Below are 15,265 nucleotides of genomic sequence, written 5' to 3'. Positions count from 1 at the left end.
TATAGTGAGTGTTGTGGACCTCATGCGAAAAGGCACAGCCTTACAAACAAGGTAGTCGTTATTTTCAAGACTCGGGGCATGAAGGGGTGAGATTCACAATTACTCGTTAAAAAAAGTGGAAATATCTACCTATAATATCCCCTTCTCACAGTGTTTGGACCACCTCATGTTGCGTGATAATCTAAATAAAAGATAGCACAATGGGACCTTTAACTGCATTGTACACATGTATGCAGGGAGGGAAAAGATAAGAAAACAGAAGCTTGCAACATGGAGAAATCACAATTACACACAATCCCAAAGATCGATGGAGCAACACAGGAACAGCACTGAAAAGCAACCGGGAGAGCAATGGATTCGATATGGATTCATTCAGCTGTTTTAGTTTTGACTCGCCCAATACCACAGGATGGGAGCATTTCCAAACGACACTTCAAGTGTTTGAAAATGCCTTCGTGGGCAGCATATGCAAACGCATCGAAGGTTTACAATTTAAACGTTTCGCTGGTTACGTAAATGGCATTAAATAACCAGATGCCCGAAGCCGACATTTTTCGCTCCAAGCAGACGGGCGGCAAGCGGTCGTGCGAAGTGGCGCGGACAGAGTTAGCGTGCGGCGGCGGACGCCGAATCGATCCGCGATTCGGGAAAAATGAGAAGCCGGCGGAGGAGACGGAAGAGGAGGGAGGAGGAGGGGGGGTAATAGCGGGCAGAGTCGGCGAGGCCATCGCCCCGTAGTGAATAAGTGCAGCCTCAGCACTAGACCAGCAGCCCCGCGGGCACACGACAGGCAAGTTTGTGCCAGCCACCACGGAGAGCACTGCACACGCACCGCCGGACTCACGGCCCGCAGCCCCGGGGGCTCCGCGCACACGCTCCGCCTCTCCGGTGTTAGTGGTGCCCGCTAGTCGTGGAACGATTCACCGCCTCTGTGCAACCCCACCTGCACCGCCACTAAACCGAGCCATTCGATAAATTGTCGCGATTCAAGGTCGCGATTGTATTTAAACGAATCAAATTCTTTCTTTTCCGGCGATCGTCAGCGCTCTCAACGGCAGGTGACGTGAAGCGATTAGACACGACGTGCGAATCAGAAAACGTAGATTCTTACACACGCTATTTGACGTGTTCATCGTGAACCGATGAATCAGTATTCGTCAAAGAATGGACGCGTCATCGTTCCACAGCTAGTGGTTACAGGGGAAAGTGGATTTGGTGAAAAGGAAGCGCAGACATGCACGACCAGTGCCTCTGTTTAAAGGAATGACAGAACATTAAGGAATTGAACAAAAGAAAATCCACAGCTGTAGAACCCAGAGAGGAACTCAATACCTGTTACAACTGATAAAAATCATCTCACTTCATCAAAACTCACAATTAAAATTACTATGTAGTTAAAGAGATTTCACATGAAGAAAATATCCAATATATGCCAGTTCCATGGCATTTTACAACATACCACACTGTTTTAACTGCCCACCAACAAACATGTTAACTTGTTGGTAACCAAAATGAGCAAAGTATGCAGATAAACACAATATAAAGGATCCAATCAGGACAGACCAAAATGGTTACCACATAGATGTAGCCAAAATAGTGCCGTAAAGTCAGTGGGATCTTAAAGCCCATCTGTGCGGATCTTTTTTGGGAGCATTATCCCTTAAGGTGTATGCGTTTTATCCGGGTACTCTGGTTTCCTCCAACAAGCTGAAAACTCACAGTAAAATTTTACTCAGGCAGGGATCCATCCTTAAAAAAAGTGCCTTTTCTCGGATAAGTAAGATTATTGTTATTATAAACATTAGGTGCCATATTTTTTAGTGGCTCACTCAGCTCAATCACACTTTCCCATTCCTGGAAACTTGAAAACGAACACAACACAAACCACGGAAAGCTCCTCGTCCTTATTCCTCCTGGACGTTTCACCAGATCAAACACGATGAAGGATGCTGCGGCTGCTCAAATGGTCTTAAGACTCAGTGAGGCTTTCTCGGGTAAATAGAGGGCACGATTATTTATTGTATCATGCCCTTTACTTTGGAACGTCGTACATGGCTTGGTGGTGAGCTGGGGCACAAACAATGACTTCAGCCAAGCCACCGAGAGCCAGATGGGAAGTTCAGGATCGTAACCCGCAAACCTTCCCTTGTGGGCCCCCCCATAACCCCTGCAGCCCTGACCTCTTGGTAAACACCGTCTGCCACTGGGGCCCGCACCTCCAAAATCGACTCCCAACGCCACGGTTAATGGTCTGGCATGGGCTCACGCGAGAACTTCATTTTTTGTTGAGGCTCGTGGCGGCGGAGCTGGGAAGTACACGGGTTTTCGTCGATGGGAAACGCTGCCCCGCGGTCGATAGGGCTTTGCGGACAATTTTACGGAATGCATCACGTGGGGTGGAGGGGGGGACGGGACGAGGAAACGATGTCAGAGTCCGATTGTTTTGAAACGAATGACAGCCGTGTGCGACGGTTATATCTTTTTGCATGAATATCTTATTTTAAGCAATGGGGATTTAGAACATGCTGTATGCTTGTTATTAAATATCAAATGTAGCCGTGGACACTTGCACACGTTCACCCCGAATATATCCCTATAGAACCGGTGAGAACACTGTCCTAAAGGCTTTGTAATTTCACAAATGCAATTTATGGATGGATTTCAGCACTTTGCAAGTATCGCCAATTTGCACTGAAATATTGCATTACCAAATGAACATTCACGTGCGGCAACTATCTGCCAAAAGTGTGAAGAGCGGCAGCAAAGAAACAAACCACGTGAATGCCGAAGTGTGAAAGGTGAACCAACTTCTGTGCACGAGCAAACTCAACCGGACAGGCAGGTTTCTCACCTGCTCTTGAAAATGTTCTGTTTTTGTTTTTTTTGTCATCGTCCCTAGCGAGCGACGCGCCCGTACGCGAGACAGGCCGTCCCTTCTGCGACGACGACGACGCTCCGAGTGCCTCTGCGCCTGTCACCCGGGACATTCTGTGCGGGGGCCCCCGGAGCCCGGCACGACGGCGTGAACGAAGCCGCTCCGACATAATCAGCGAGATTAGCGGCTCCGTCTCCCCGGGCAGATGCGCTCGCGGTGATGTTCGACAGGGACGCACGCACGCACGCACGCACGGGCCCGGCGGCTCCCCGGCGCGGCCCGGCTCTAAGCCCTCCCCACGGCAGCCCTAATCCCGGGGCTTAGGCCCAGCCTGCCGAGAGCCCGCCCCGGGCTAATTCTCAGCCGGGCTTCGGGCCTGCCCGGGGATTTTAGCAAATCCTGGGCACAGATGAGCGGCTCAGCTCCTAACCCTCAAAGCTGTCGCTCAGCCATCACTTCGCCATTTTGCTCACGGAAAGGTCAGGGTCCGTTGATGCACAAATGGCTTTCTACATGTATTTTTTAAGCAGCTATTTCCACTCTGGAGTCCTGGCAATTTGCTCTCAGATCATAGCCTCTGGTGCTTTAGCTCGGCCCATCTTCCCTTCCCTCGATATATATTTCATATCGTCACTTCTAATGCAACTGGGCTTGGTGCGTTCTGTAATACTTTTAAAATGCTAAATACGACCACAGGGGCCCCTTGGAAACACAAAAAGCAATTCACGTGAATAAAAACTACTGCAACATCTCCTGCAGAAATTGCGCATCAAATTCAGAAGATGAAAAGTAATTTGTTGTTCACATTTTCTATCCTGAAATAGATGAACTACAGGCCAACGCTGCAGCATATTCTGAAATCGTCTACATTATTTGATAACACTATCCAGTCAAATAATATTTGAATGGTATAAAAAAAAAAACTGAATGCTAAAAAAGTGTGCAAGTAACCTATTTGTAAAATGTACATTCATTTCAATTGGACGTAGCTTTTGAATGTAACCTAAGAAACAAATAAAAAGCCAATTCTGCCGTGCGATGCGACGTGTCCTCAGATGTACCACAAGCACGAAGGAAGGCGGGCAGGAAGCCTAAGACGCTGCCCGTCAAAACAATCGCGAGCCGGCCGTTTGAAGCGCTCGGTATTTGCACCTGCAACGCGCCGCTGCTTCTTTGACCGCCAAGCGTGGCCGCGCCATTGTGTCGACACCACAATTAGAATCGCGCACACACACGGCGGCGGCGGGGGGGGGGGGGGCGGGGGGGCAGAGCAGCCTGGGCGCAGAAAACCCAACACCTGACAGGTGGTGCGCCAGAGTGCTCGGGCCGTGGGGCCGGCTGCTGGGGAGGCAAAGCCAAAATGCAGGCGTCCAAACTCTCTCCCTGGAGGGCGAGCACGATGGCACTGAGAGCCGCAGAGATACTTTCGGACTTATGCGCTCTAAGGTATCGGAAGCTGTGACCGACTGCAATTCCCACTGCACATAATCAAACTCAAAATGGCCACGGCTGAGTGTAAGTGGCTACGGGGGAAGTTGAGATTTCAATAATAATTGGACAACGAAATTGCATTGTTTTAGGACTGAAACCCCCTTTAAGAAAGAGCTGCACCCCCGCGCTAAACGGGAGGAGCAGGTGCACGACACTTGAATTGCAGCAGAGAGAGCACCTTCTTTTGACAGGGCGTTACACCACCGTGACCTGAAATTTTGGCAGGTCCAAAAATATCGGCAGAAGCATGCGAGATTTGTTAAACGGCAAGAAGGCACGTGATTGAGAGGTGGGGGGGGGGGGGACATGTTGGGGGGGGGGGTGGAGGGATAGGTTGGGGGGGGGCATACGAAGCGCTTCCGTGCATCAGGCTATGGTGCACGTCGGTGCGTTTCTCCAACCCATGCACGAGCGCTGGGCCTGCCGAGCGGACCCAGCGCCGCCCCACTCTGCTTGCAGCGGCCTCAGGCTTTGGCCCAGAAGCGAGGGGAGCCTTCGCCGCCGGCCGACTCTCGGCCGGCACTTACCAGCAGCCAGCCGCTGCCACTGATGTCGAGGTCCGTGGTGGAGCGGTGCATCCGCGCCGGCTTGTTGTGCTCCGTGTACACCTCCGTGTCAGACGTGTAGCCGCGGTCGGACGTGACGCCGTTGGGCTGGTGTGATGGCAGTTCGCTGTCCGACTGCGCGCCTGTTTAACGAATTGACCAAAGGAAATAAAAAAGGGGGAATTAAACTTGACCGGCTACAATTCATTAAGGGTGGGGGTGGGGGGGGGGGAAGGACAAACTAATGTCCATCACCTGTGGGATGTCAAACAGCGGCAAGTTATGCATTTTACACAGCTAGTCCCACCACCAGACACAGCATTTACATTAGATTTTTTTTCGAAGGACAATTTTTAACCATCTAGGTAAGAGGGCTTAATAAAAAGCCACATTAAATTTCCCCTGCTGAATTATGGTATAATACATGTGAAGAAAAGGAGGTGGCTGATTTGATACGGTGACAAAGTGGACAGCACGTATTGAGTGGATAAAACGCAGGAATTGACCCGAACTTCACTGCGATTAACTGCAAATCGTACAATTAAATGCACTGCTCACGTTGGACGTGGCCACTCTTGAACAGACCTGAAATGTCACATTTATCTAATCGGAGAAGAGCCTGGGTTAAGCTCTGAAACAGGGCTGGACATATGGGATGACCAATCCTAGCCGCCCCCCATATAAAACATTCAAACAGGCAGTGCTTTGTGGGACTGGTTGCGGTCCACGTGAGCGAAGGCAATGAATAAAGCACGTCTGCGAGAATACATTTGAATGGAGTAATTACACAGTTTCATTATAATTGCCATATTTTTTTCCCTCTAAGATGAGAAAAGAACAAATTGCAGTATTCTGCCAGTTTCCATTGGTTGTTGCAATTAAGTCATTAACAAATGATTTAGATAATCTCTATTATATCTACAATATAACTTTAGAAATTTATCTTGCAATGTCACTGTGAATAATAGCCTTGGTGAGAGCTTATCTTCTTGCCTGACCTCTCTTCTGAATTTCTTTTTGTGTAATTTATTCGCATAATCTCATTGTAGTTATTCAAACTTTATAAAGGGTTTTGATCACAAATATATTTGCATTAATTGCCCTTGGAATAAGTATTCCAAGGGCAATTAGTGTGGGTAGACTGGATCAAAACGATGACCTAAAGAGGTGAGCGACAACAGGATGGAATACTTCTGTAAAACTGAATTTAATAATAAAAAGCAACATACCAATGTGACTAGAGAGGACATTTTTCAATCGGTGGATACTATCTGTTATGACATATACAACAGAAACACTGACGCTGATAAAGAAAACGTAACAGCGATGGAAAAGTAAACAAATAAGCATGGCGAGAAGCACGCTGTGAATTTCACTGAAACAGAAAGAGGAACGCATGGGTCATGAATCAAACGCAAATCGGGAGACACAAGACTGGCCTGCTGTTAATAAAAGTTAAGTGGGGCTTGGGCAAGAAACGTCGTCACTGGAAGGGTTGATGGGCTGGTGGGTGAGAATAACCAAGCAGTGGTTGATAGCCAAAAGAGGACCCCCCCCCCCTTCCCCACCACTCACCGCAAGAGAAGGACCACAGTGAGAGATAAGCGATGAGATAAGTTCATGTGCCCCTAACCAACCATAACTAACAATAATAAACCATTATCCTAACTAACTAACCGAGAGAGGATTGTGGCATGGCGGGACCGACAGGAGGTTTTTTTGTTATCCAACAATGGGTGGAACCTGGCTAATGATAATAATGGGATAGTGTCCGTAACGGAGAGAAAGTCTTCCGCAAGGTAGAGGCTGGGTGGCTTAGAGGTCCGAGCGCTTGCTGAGCTGACACTGCCGAGATCCTGAATGCAAATTCCAGGCAGGCAACTGTAATTACACTGGGTTCTCAAGTGTAGCAAATTAATAATCTCACCTCAGTCATCACCATAAAATACATAAAACTATATTAAAGTTGGTTTTGCATTTAACTTGGCTAAATTTCAGCTCTCAGAATTAAAAATGTCACTTTGACGGTCACACAAAGAACATTTAGCTGTGCAGCATGGTGAAGGAGAAAGCGGGAGGCACACTATGATGGATAAGAGGTCACTTGAACGGATCACAGTAGTTCTGTGATATCTACTTCTGCAGGGTGTCGTTAAAATAAGAGGCTGCACTGCTCTGCGAGAGCTGTGAATTTATTCTTCGTATTTGGTAAAAAAAAAAAAAAATCTTTCCAATATATTCCCTCTCGGTAATAATGATCTGTTTTTAAAACTTCAACAACATTGAAACGTCCTAATGCAATACAAATCCCTTTACAAAAGAGTATTTGGTTGAAAGATGCCTTTAAAAAAACAAAAACCTCAGGAAAAACACCCGACTCGTGACAAATAATAATCTCACACGAATCCACCAGTCCAAGAATCACACCTCCCATTACCACGGTTGGCTATGTGCGGGTACGGAAGAAGTTCAGCATACACAGGCACGCTCGCACCTCGCACAACGAGAGAGAGAGAGAGCGCGGCACGCAACGCTCGTTCGTTCGCATCACCCGAGTCGGCCACTTCGACGCCGGCCATGTACTGCAGGGAGGACGGGGGCTTGGCGCCGGCGCCGATGCACTCAAGCAGTGTGAACAGGGTGCTCCAGTCCTCCTGCGAGTGGATGTTGGCCGCGTTGGTCTTGAGCAGCTCGTGCAGGCCGAAGGCGATCTGCCGGCTCGCTTTGGCCAGCACGGCCGGCTTCATAAGCAGCAGCACGCGCAGGGAGTGCAGGACCTGCGGTCGAGCACGCAGCAACAACAGCCGCTGTTCGCCACTCGGCGACGGTGGCACCATCGCGTGTTCGCGCCAGGCTAGGTGCCCTCTGAGGCCAAGTGAAGTGTCGCCGGCTCGCCGGTAAGAAGGTGACCGGGAGAGGCCCGGGTGTCGTGGGTTAACCGAGAGGTGGCTAACGGACGCAACGCGTGTTCATGCACACACGCACGTGCATCCACATCACCCGAATAGCTTTTAGATCGCCTATATACCCATCTGTTGGAACATAAGCTATCATTTTTGGGACACATGCTGTCATTGAGCATCTATTAAGGCTGGCCAGCACCACACATGGCCGCCATTGTCTTCCCAGTGTTGGCATTTAGACTCAAAATTAGGAACTTATTGAAGGTTCAGACGACCTAGGGGAGGCCCAGTACAAGTTAATAAATGATTTGGGAATTAACCATGCCTAGTGATTCAGAAATCACCTGCAGTGACTTGGAATCAAACTGAGGTAATTGGGTTCACAGCACACTTTGCGAATGAATAATTATGCCACCGCTCCCCCAACACATGCCCAATAAGTACACCCATATACACACCTAACATAGGTCTCCTGCAGTAGCTTTACAATTTGGAGAGTATAAGTACTGTCAGTGAGCAACTGTTAACGCCACCGCAATATAGCTCGCAGAATTGGCAATGCTAAATATTGGTATTGCGATTCTTAATAACTACAATTACTGCAATTCCAGGATGCTGATGTATGTATGCTAAATTTATTTCGCACTACACATATCCAACCGTGCTAATTGGGGGTTTGGTGCCACTAATCCTGTTATTTGTTGTCTATGTAACGTTGCAGCAATTCGTTGAATAATACTGATTCTCAAGTTCACAAATGATGCGTGTGTGTGAATTATTATTTACAATGTATGCAATTTATAGGCAGATATGCTGATGAAATGGGACTCAGCTGTACAAACAAGACGGACAAAACTTAAAATAATACAAACCAGGGAGTAAAAACGAGACAAGAAACAAAAGTCTTGAACTGGACCACAAACTATGAACCACAAAAATTCATCAAATCATAAAGAGGGAAAATCTCTACGTCCATAGTGTCAATGGTGCCACATCGGATATCGGCGACACTTGGGCACAGTGCAGAAGGGAGTGAGAAGTGGCACGCGCGCACGAGTCGGGTGCGGGTCATGAGTGGGTGGCACGGTGCTGGTTCCTGCGTGCTATGAGCAGATGTGTGGCAGGCAGCGAGTTGCGCTAAGAACCCTGCAACCTGAGTTCGATTCCCGCTCATGGACAACACCAGTGACGATTATCTTAACTGGCCCTGGGACTCCCCTAGGTCGACTCAGCCTCAAATGAGTACCTAGTGCGGTGTGTAAACATCGCCACTCGGGAGTGCTGCTGGCCACATGACCCCCCTCGTGCACCATGCTGGCCTTCAAAGGTGCTCGCTGACAGCACTTGCCCCAACAGTCAGTTAAGGCCATACGGGGGGATATCTTTGTCTATGTTTGTGTACCTGCGTGCTATATTCTTGGTTCTTTCGGTAAAGTCACGTTGAAGGGAAACAATAAAATATATTATATATGTATATTATTATTTATTATTTTATTGTTTCCCTTCAACGTGACTTCACCGAAAGAGCCAAGAATATGAATCACTGCAGTCACGAAAGCTTTAAATCAAAATACCTGCGTGCTGTTTTCTTCGCGGCGCAGGAGGCGGATAGCGAGGCGCAGCAGCCCCACGACGGCGCGCTCCAGCAGGAAACAGTGCTCGCTCGCGTGCACGATCAGCTGGTACAGGTGGTCGCGCACCGTCTGCCACAGGCAACCCACGCGGTCCCTGCGCACCGCACAATTTCACAGCACGATCGATCGCGGTCAGCGGCCCGTTTGTCGCCGACGCAGCCATCGTCGCTATTACCGTAGGAGCCACGTCTCCGGAGCCCACCTTCCCCAACGCGCGCTGAACATCCTTGCAGCGGCACCGTCGAACAAAGATGGTCAACGCATTGTGAGCTTTCAGATGCGCTTCTGCGGCCATCTGGAAAGCTCTTCTTTCCGATATTAGGAAGTCACTGGAGCGATGCACTTCGAAATTTAGTTTGAAAACTCATTTATCGAGACCTGCTTTTTGTGTTTAATTTTGTTGCCCTTCCCCCACACCTCCGATAAGCGCGGTTGGCTACGTACGGTGCGAAATAGGTTACGCATACACACGAACGGCGTGGTATGGTCAACTGCCCATGACCAACCCAGCGTGGGGTGGCCCACATCCAGCAGTGGATTTAATACAGAGGCCCACATGTACACGTGTACAATACTGTACAGAATATATGCGTGAATGAGAAGAGCTACTAGGTCACGACTGTTGGCTGTTCCATTGGAATTTTTTCCTCGAAGTAACTTCTTCATTTGGTATTAAAATCTCCACTTGAAACACAAGCTGAACATTTCTGTAGAGGTAATTCAGCAATCCAAGCCAATTTCAAATATAGCTCAATCAATTGAAAATAATCTGGATCCATAAGAGTTTCACTCAATGTGCATGAATGCCGATTAATCCAAACGTTGATAACCTAAAGTGAAAAACGAATGTATATCGCATGCATATTCAATCACGACAACACTGAATACATCTGGCTCCCTATTAATAATAAAACAGAAATCCACCTGCTTAAAGATGTAATTTGAAATACGAGCATGCGCGTACGCAGTACACACGACCTAAAGTGGACTGTTGCACATCCACCGTCTAATATTGGAAGGGGTCTGGTACACTGCTGACCACGTACAACTAAAGGGTTATTTATTTATTTAACAATCTCACTGGGAATGTGTGCGCAAAGTTCACGAAAACCCAGCGGCCGCTCTTGAGCGGCGATGCATCTGCCGACATCACACACAGACGCACCAGAGAGGCCCCACGGTACTCGGGAATTGTAATCGTGTGCGTGCGTGCGCGCGCGCATGTGAGCACGCAGGTTTGCACACTCGCGGCAAGTACATGACGGTGTTACGAGGAATACACGAGCAAAAACCTGCACCGCCTGGTTGCAATCACGTGACGTGTATGGACATTGGCACGAACGGCCCTCTCCTATTTCTAATTATAGAACCCGTTTGCTTACGGTTCATTTGCCCGAAACATGTAAAAAATACTTTGCGTATTCTGTAATCAGTTACACTGCCGACAGATATATTTATTCACATTAAAATGAGAATGCGGCCATTAAAGATTGCTCATTCATGTATTTCTGAAGTTGTTATCACAATTGCCGTTCACAGTATTTGAGCTGTAAAAATATTTTACGACTCGCAGAAACTTAACCGCGCCAACCGTCAGTTCCAATGAAAAAGTGACCCGCTGACACGCAAAGCATTCGGAAGACCGTCTCTCGTTCTCCCGTCTCACTTCCACGGTCTTGGCTTCTGCGAGGTGTCTTTTTTTTTTTAACCGAGTCGGCGCCGTGCCACGTCCGCGTGCGTACCCATAAACCTCGCACCGTCGTGGGCGGGCGCCGGCAACGAGCGAAAAAGAACTCCCGCTACTCCCGGACCCCACCACTTGAGGGACTCGCAGGACCACAAAAGCGCATGCGAGGCTGCGCAGAAACGAGACCCACCTTCCAGGCAGGGCTCTCCACCGGTCAATCCTCGCCACTTTTAACCAATCCGGTAGAACGCAGCTGAGAGTATGCACTGCCACGGAAGGCCATGTGGCTGGTGGGATTTGTGGAGGGACGGATATTTTAAGGAGGCATAGTCTGCTGAATTGATTTGTTGCTTATATTCTTCACAGTCACTCTAATGGATATTTTGTGTCAGAATGGGGCAAAAACCCTTTGAGGTGACGTCTCTTTTGCAACGGAGGCTTGGGGTGAAATACAGGAGGTCCCCTACATTATGTGGGGAAATACAAACGTGTCCTCATCATTATGTGGGGGAAACCCATAAAAATATAAAACTACAAACAAAAATATTGCCAATTGCAGTTCTAAAGGCCCAAATTTAAGCGTGCAAAGCAGCTTATTAGCTGCGTCTCTACGCTGTGCAGAAACATCACTTGCCTGGCAGTTCGTACTGTAAATCTGTGGCAATGAATTTGAGCATCCCAGAATTGGCTTGGGCTACCATTATTTTATATCGTGCTTTATATTTGTAAAATATAAAATGAAATACAAATAACATTGCAAGCTCAAATGGGATCAAATTAGATGTCATTGAAATAACATATTTATTACTTCTTTAAGAACATTTATGTACTGGGGTGTACCCTCCCCCCACCACCCCCTGAGTCAGCCCAGTATTTTGTGAACACGCTGCATATACAGAGGCACATTCTGTAATGCATTCAAGTTAGGTGTGTGAACCTCCATCAGGGAAAAACTTGACCAAACCCCACAAATACTGAGCTCATGTTAATGATAATAAAGCCAGGTCATTTGTATCTAATACAACATCCGAATTTAACTGTCTCCCAGAATTCTACAGCAGCAGGGGGGGGGGGGAGATACATTAGGCTGGGAGGGTGAGGCCGCACAGCAGGCGTGCAATGGCATCACATAAGCCAGATACAATGCACGTGGCACGCTGCCGCCTTTCTTAGCCATTGTGATAATTTGGCATTGACCTAGCCCGCGGTCCGGCATTGTGCAGCAGCCCATGTGTAAAGCCTGCAGGCGACTCGATGGCGCTGTGTCTGGGTGCCAGCGTCAAATGTCTTTCACAGGGGTGTGATCTGTTAATGCCTTGTCGCACCGAGCAACTCAATGCTGTCACGGAGACTACAGCCTTTGATGTAATTGGTAAAAATGCATATCACAGCAATAAGCTATTAATAACTGTATGTTGGATTGGACCTGTAAACGATAGTCATCCAGCGCGCGCATAATCACAGAGCCATGCAGGAGCGTCCTCAGTGGCCAGTTGTAGTTTTCGGAGACCTCCGCTCAACTTGGTCACCGGGCAGTCATCAACAACACACGAGATTGTTTGTATGGAGTCACAAATGCAATTTGGGTTGTCATGAAGATCCCAACGGTGGAGGTTGTGGGCTGCACAACGACCTTTGCCCTGTCCGAAATCTGTTCAGCAAAGCCCGCTGAGGGCATGGCAGGTTGAAACCAGGTGGACAGACTGTAGGATCCGCAAAATCAGCACTGATTTAGTGCTGATTTTGCACTCTACTCCTCCTGCCGAGCAGCCCTGGCGCGGCTGTTAGGACGACCGCAGCGCGTGTCGTGTCGATGGAAAGCGTGTGCATCAGGTGGATTTTTGGAGATCTTCGTGTAGCGGTAGGCTTGGCTTGACGTTGATCTTCTGCAGTAGCTTGCTGGTCGCAACCTCCTGTCGGATGTGAGGGGGAGCAATGTTGCTCAGGACTGGAAGCCTTGGTAGGAGCCGATCGAAGAGTTTCCCGAGATGATGATGCTCATCATTTAGTGTAGCTGGGAATCGACGAGCTTGGTGCATGACAACCTACTGCAGTGAGCAGCACTCTTGCCACTGAGTAGGAGATGGCGAGAGTTGAGGCAATTGCACCCCATGATGGACCAGCCAAGCTTGTGAAGAAGGTTGTTGCGCGTCTCTTGACCTTTGCTGCCGTTTTCTTCAGATGTTCCCGAAAGCTCCGTGTCACTGGCCTCCTTTCATTCGGAATCACGTTTAAACGGCAGAAACAGGAGCTGCCAAGATGAGCAGAGATTCATAATTATTCCCCAATAGTACATTTTACAACCTGATATTACAAACACGTCACTGAGACGTGAAAACGTTGACGCTCGTGTGCCCACGAAAGTGACGAGCGCCCTATCGTTACGAGTAACCCCACACCATCCGCAAGGGGATCACGGGTGGGTGGGGGGGGGGGCACGGTGCCCCCTGTAATTCGAGCTAACTGTTTTGGAAGGATTACTTTGGAGGACACGGATAGGAACACGGACGAAGAGGGCCCTCTCTTGGCCCATCGTCTGCCCGCTTCTAATCCCGGCCCTCCCTCCTTCTCGCAAACAAATACAGTCGAGTCAGCAGCAATGGACGAGAGAGGAGAGAGAGGCAGCGGAGGGGAGCTGCGCTTTGATGTGGGTGTGTAATTACACGCTGGGCCCCCGCTTTACTTCTGCCACAATGCGCGCGTTGTTCGTGCCAACTTGGGAAGATTATGCAGGCCTCAAGGCTAAGGCCCACACACGCACACGGTCTTTTATTCCGCAAACGTGGGTTTCGGAATTGTTGTGTGCTAAGTACGTTTAGCCAAACTAATTCGCGGTGCTAAGACTGTGTATTTCTTTTTTGCGTGTGCGTGTGGCTTCTAAGGGCTTTCTGTTGGGAGTTTACATGAGCACGGTTGGTAAAAAGGGCTGGTAAAAACCATATGTTATTGCTGCAAAGTCTCCGCAGAAATCCACGCCTGAATTGGAGAAAAACAAAATAATTAAAATGCTATGTGAACCAAACGACAGAAATGGAATATGAATATATTACGCCCGTAATTTTTATCATGAATATTTCAATCTTCGCACGGTGACTTAAACCTACTTTGATGTACCAAGCACGCGTAAGATTTCTAAGTGGTGCCTGAAGGTTTCAGTGAATGATAACAGTATCGCCTGCTCTGTCACTCACAATAAAGTGGGCGATTCAGACACTGCTGAAGCTGCCACACGTGTGTCGCTTTGCTTTTACTGGTTACGGACAGGCAGAACGTTTGTGTCATACCGTCTGGAACACAAACTCGCCTTGTGCAGGCAATTCTGTTTTAAGACCAGTAACCATGGCGCTCAGCGCTGCGCTTTCAAGCCTTGATCCTCCGAATGACTTCACAGGGACATCTCTTACTTAGCTCTGCTTACAATAACAGAAAACAGATTAGCGTTGTTTGTCTTCACCTGACGGTTATTTTTTTGGTCCTTTATTATTTTTCCATTACCTCCGAGGATTCGAGGCCTCGGTGTTTTCTTTTACAATTCTCATAAAGTCCTCCGCCTCGGCACGCCTGGAGGGCATGGCGAGGCGGGAAAAAGGGATTCTTTATTTTACTTAACGACCCAAGGAAGGCTGGCAGTGGCTTACAGAGCAGATTAAAATTACGCTGGATTTATAGAAAGGGGGGTCCCGCACAGCTCAGAGAATGTCTTCGAGCTTGGGCCATTATTTTTTCAGAAAACAGCAATTGCAGGCCGCACTGTGTGCTCCTTCCACGCCTATCCAATGCATACACACTGCGCGGATAGAGCCAGCAAGGGCAGATGGAGCTGGCGAGGATGAATCGGGGAGGGGTGGGGGTAGAGTGGTATGGGCAGCATTGAGGGGAGAGAGTGCACACTTTGTGTGTCGCCCAGTGTTTGTCACCGCCGACAAGACTATGACCTTTGGTTTTATTCGGTAAAGTCACGTAGATAAAATAAAACAAAATAAAACAATTAAATCACGACGTTTCGGAGGCAACACAAGCCTCCGTCTTCAGAAGCTTGTCAGATATTCTGCTGTGACTATTCCACCTGAAGACGGAAGCTTGTGTTGCCTCCGAAACGTCGTGATTTAATTGTTTTCTTTTATTTTGTT

General features: G+C 48.3%; 1 protein-coding gene across 6 annotated transcripts in view; it reads right to left on the bottom strand.

Annotated features, from left to right (window-relative positions):
• The window catches only part of GBF1 (golgi brefeldin A resistant guanine nucleotide exchange factor 1), a 172,576-nt gene that overhangs the window by 8,641 nt on the left and 148,670 nt on the right, over positions 1-15,265 (bottom strand). For all 6 annotated transcript variants that reach the window (XM_032949917.2, XM_032949921.2, XM_032949922.2 and 3 more), the window contains 3 exons: positions 9,389-9,542; positions 7,463-7,688; positions 4,894-5,054 (listed from right to left, as the gene is read on the bottom strand). In XM_032949917.2, coding sequence (XP_032805808.2) covers positions 4,894-5,054; positions 7,463-7,688; positions 9,389-9,542 — 541 coding nt within the window. The remainder of the gene's footprint in view (positions 1-4,893; positions 5,055-7,462; positions 7,689-9,388; positions 9,543-15,265) is intronic.

The sequence above is a fragment of the Petromyzon marinus genome, chromosome 8 (genome assembly GCF_048934315.1).
Source record: "Petromyzon marinus isolate PM22_M1 ecotype Great Lakes invasive population chromosome 8, UKy_Petmar_22M1.pri1.0, whole genome shotgun sequence".
Taxonomy (NCBI): Eukaryota; Metazoa; Chordata; class Hyperoartia; order Petromyzontiformes; family Petromyzontidae; genus Petromyzon; species Petromyzon marinus.
This window is presented reverse-complemented; position numbering and strand designations above follow the sequence as displayed.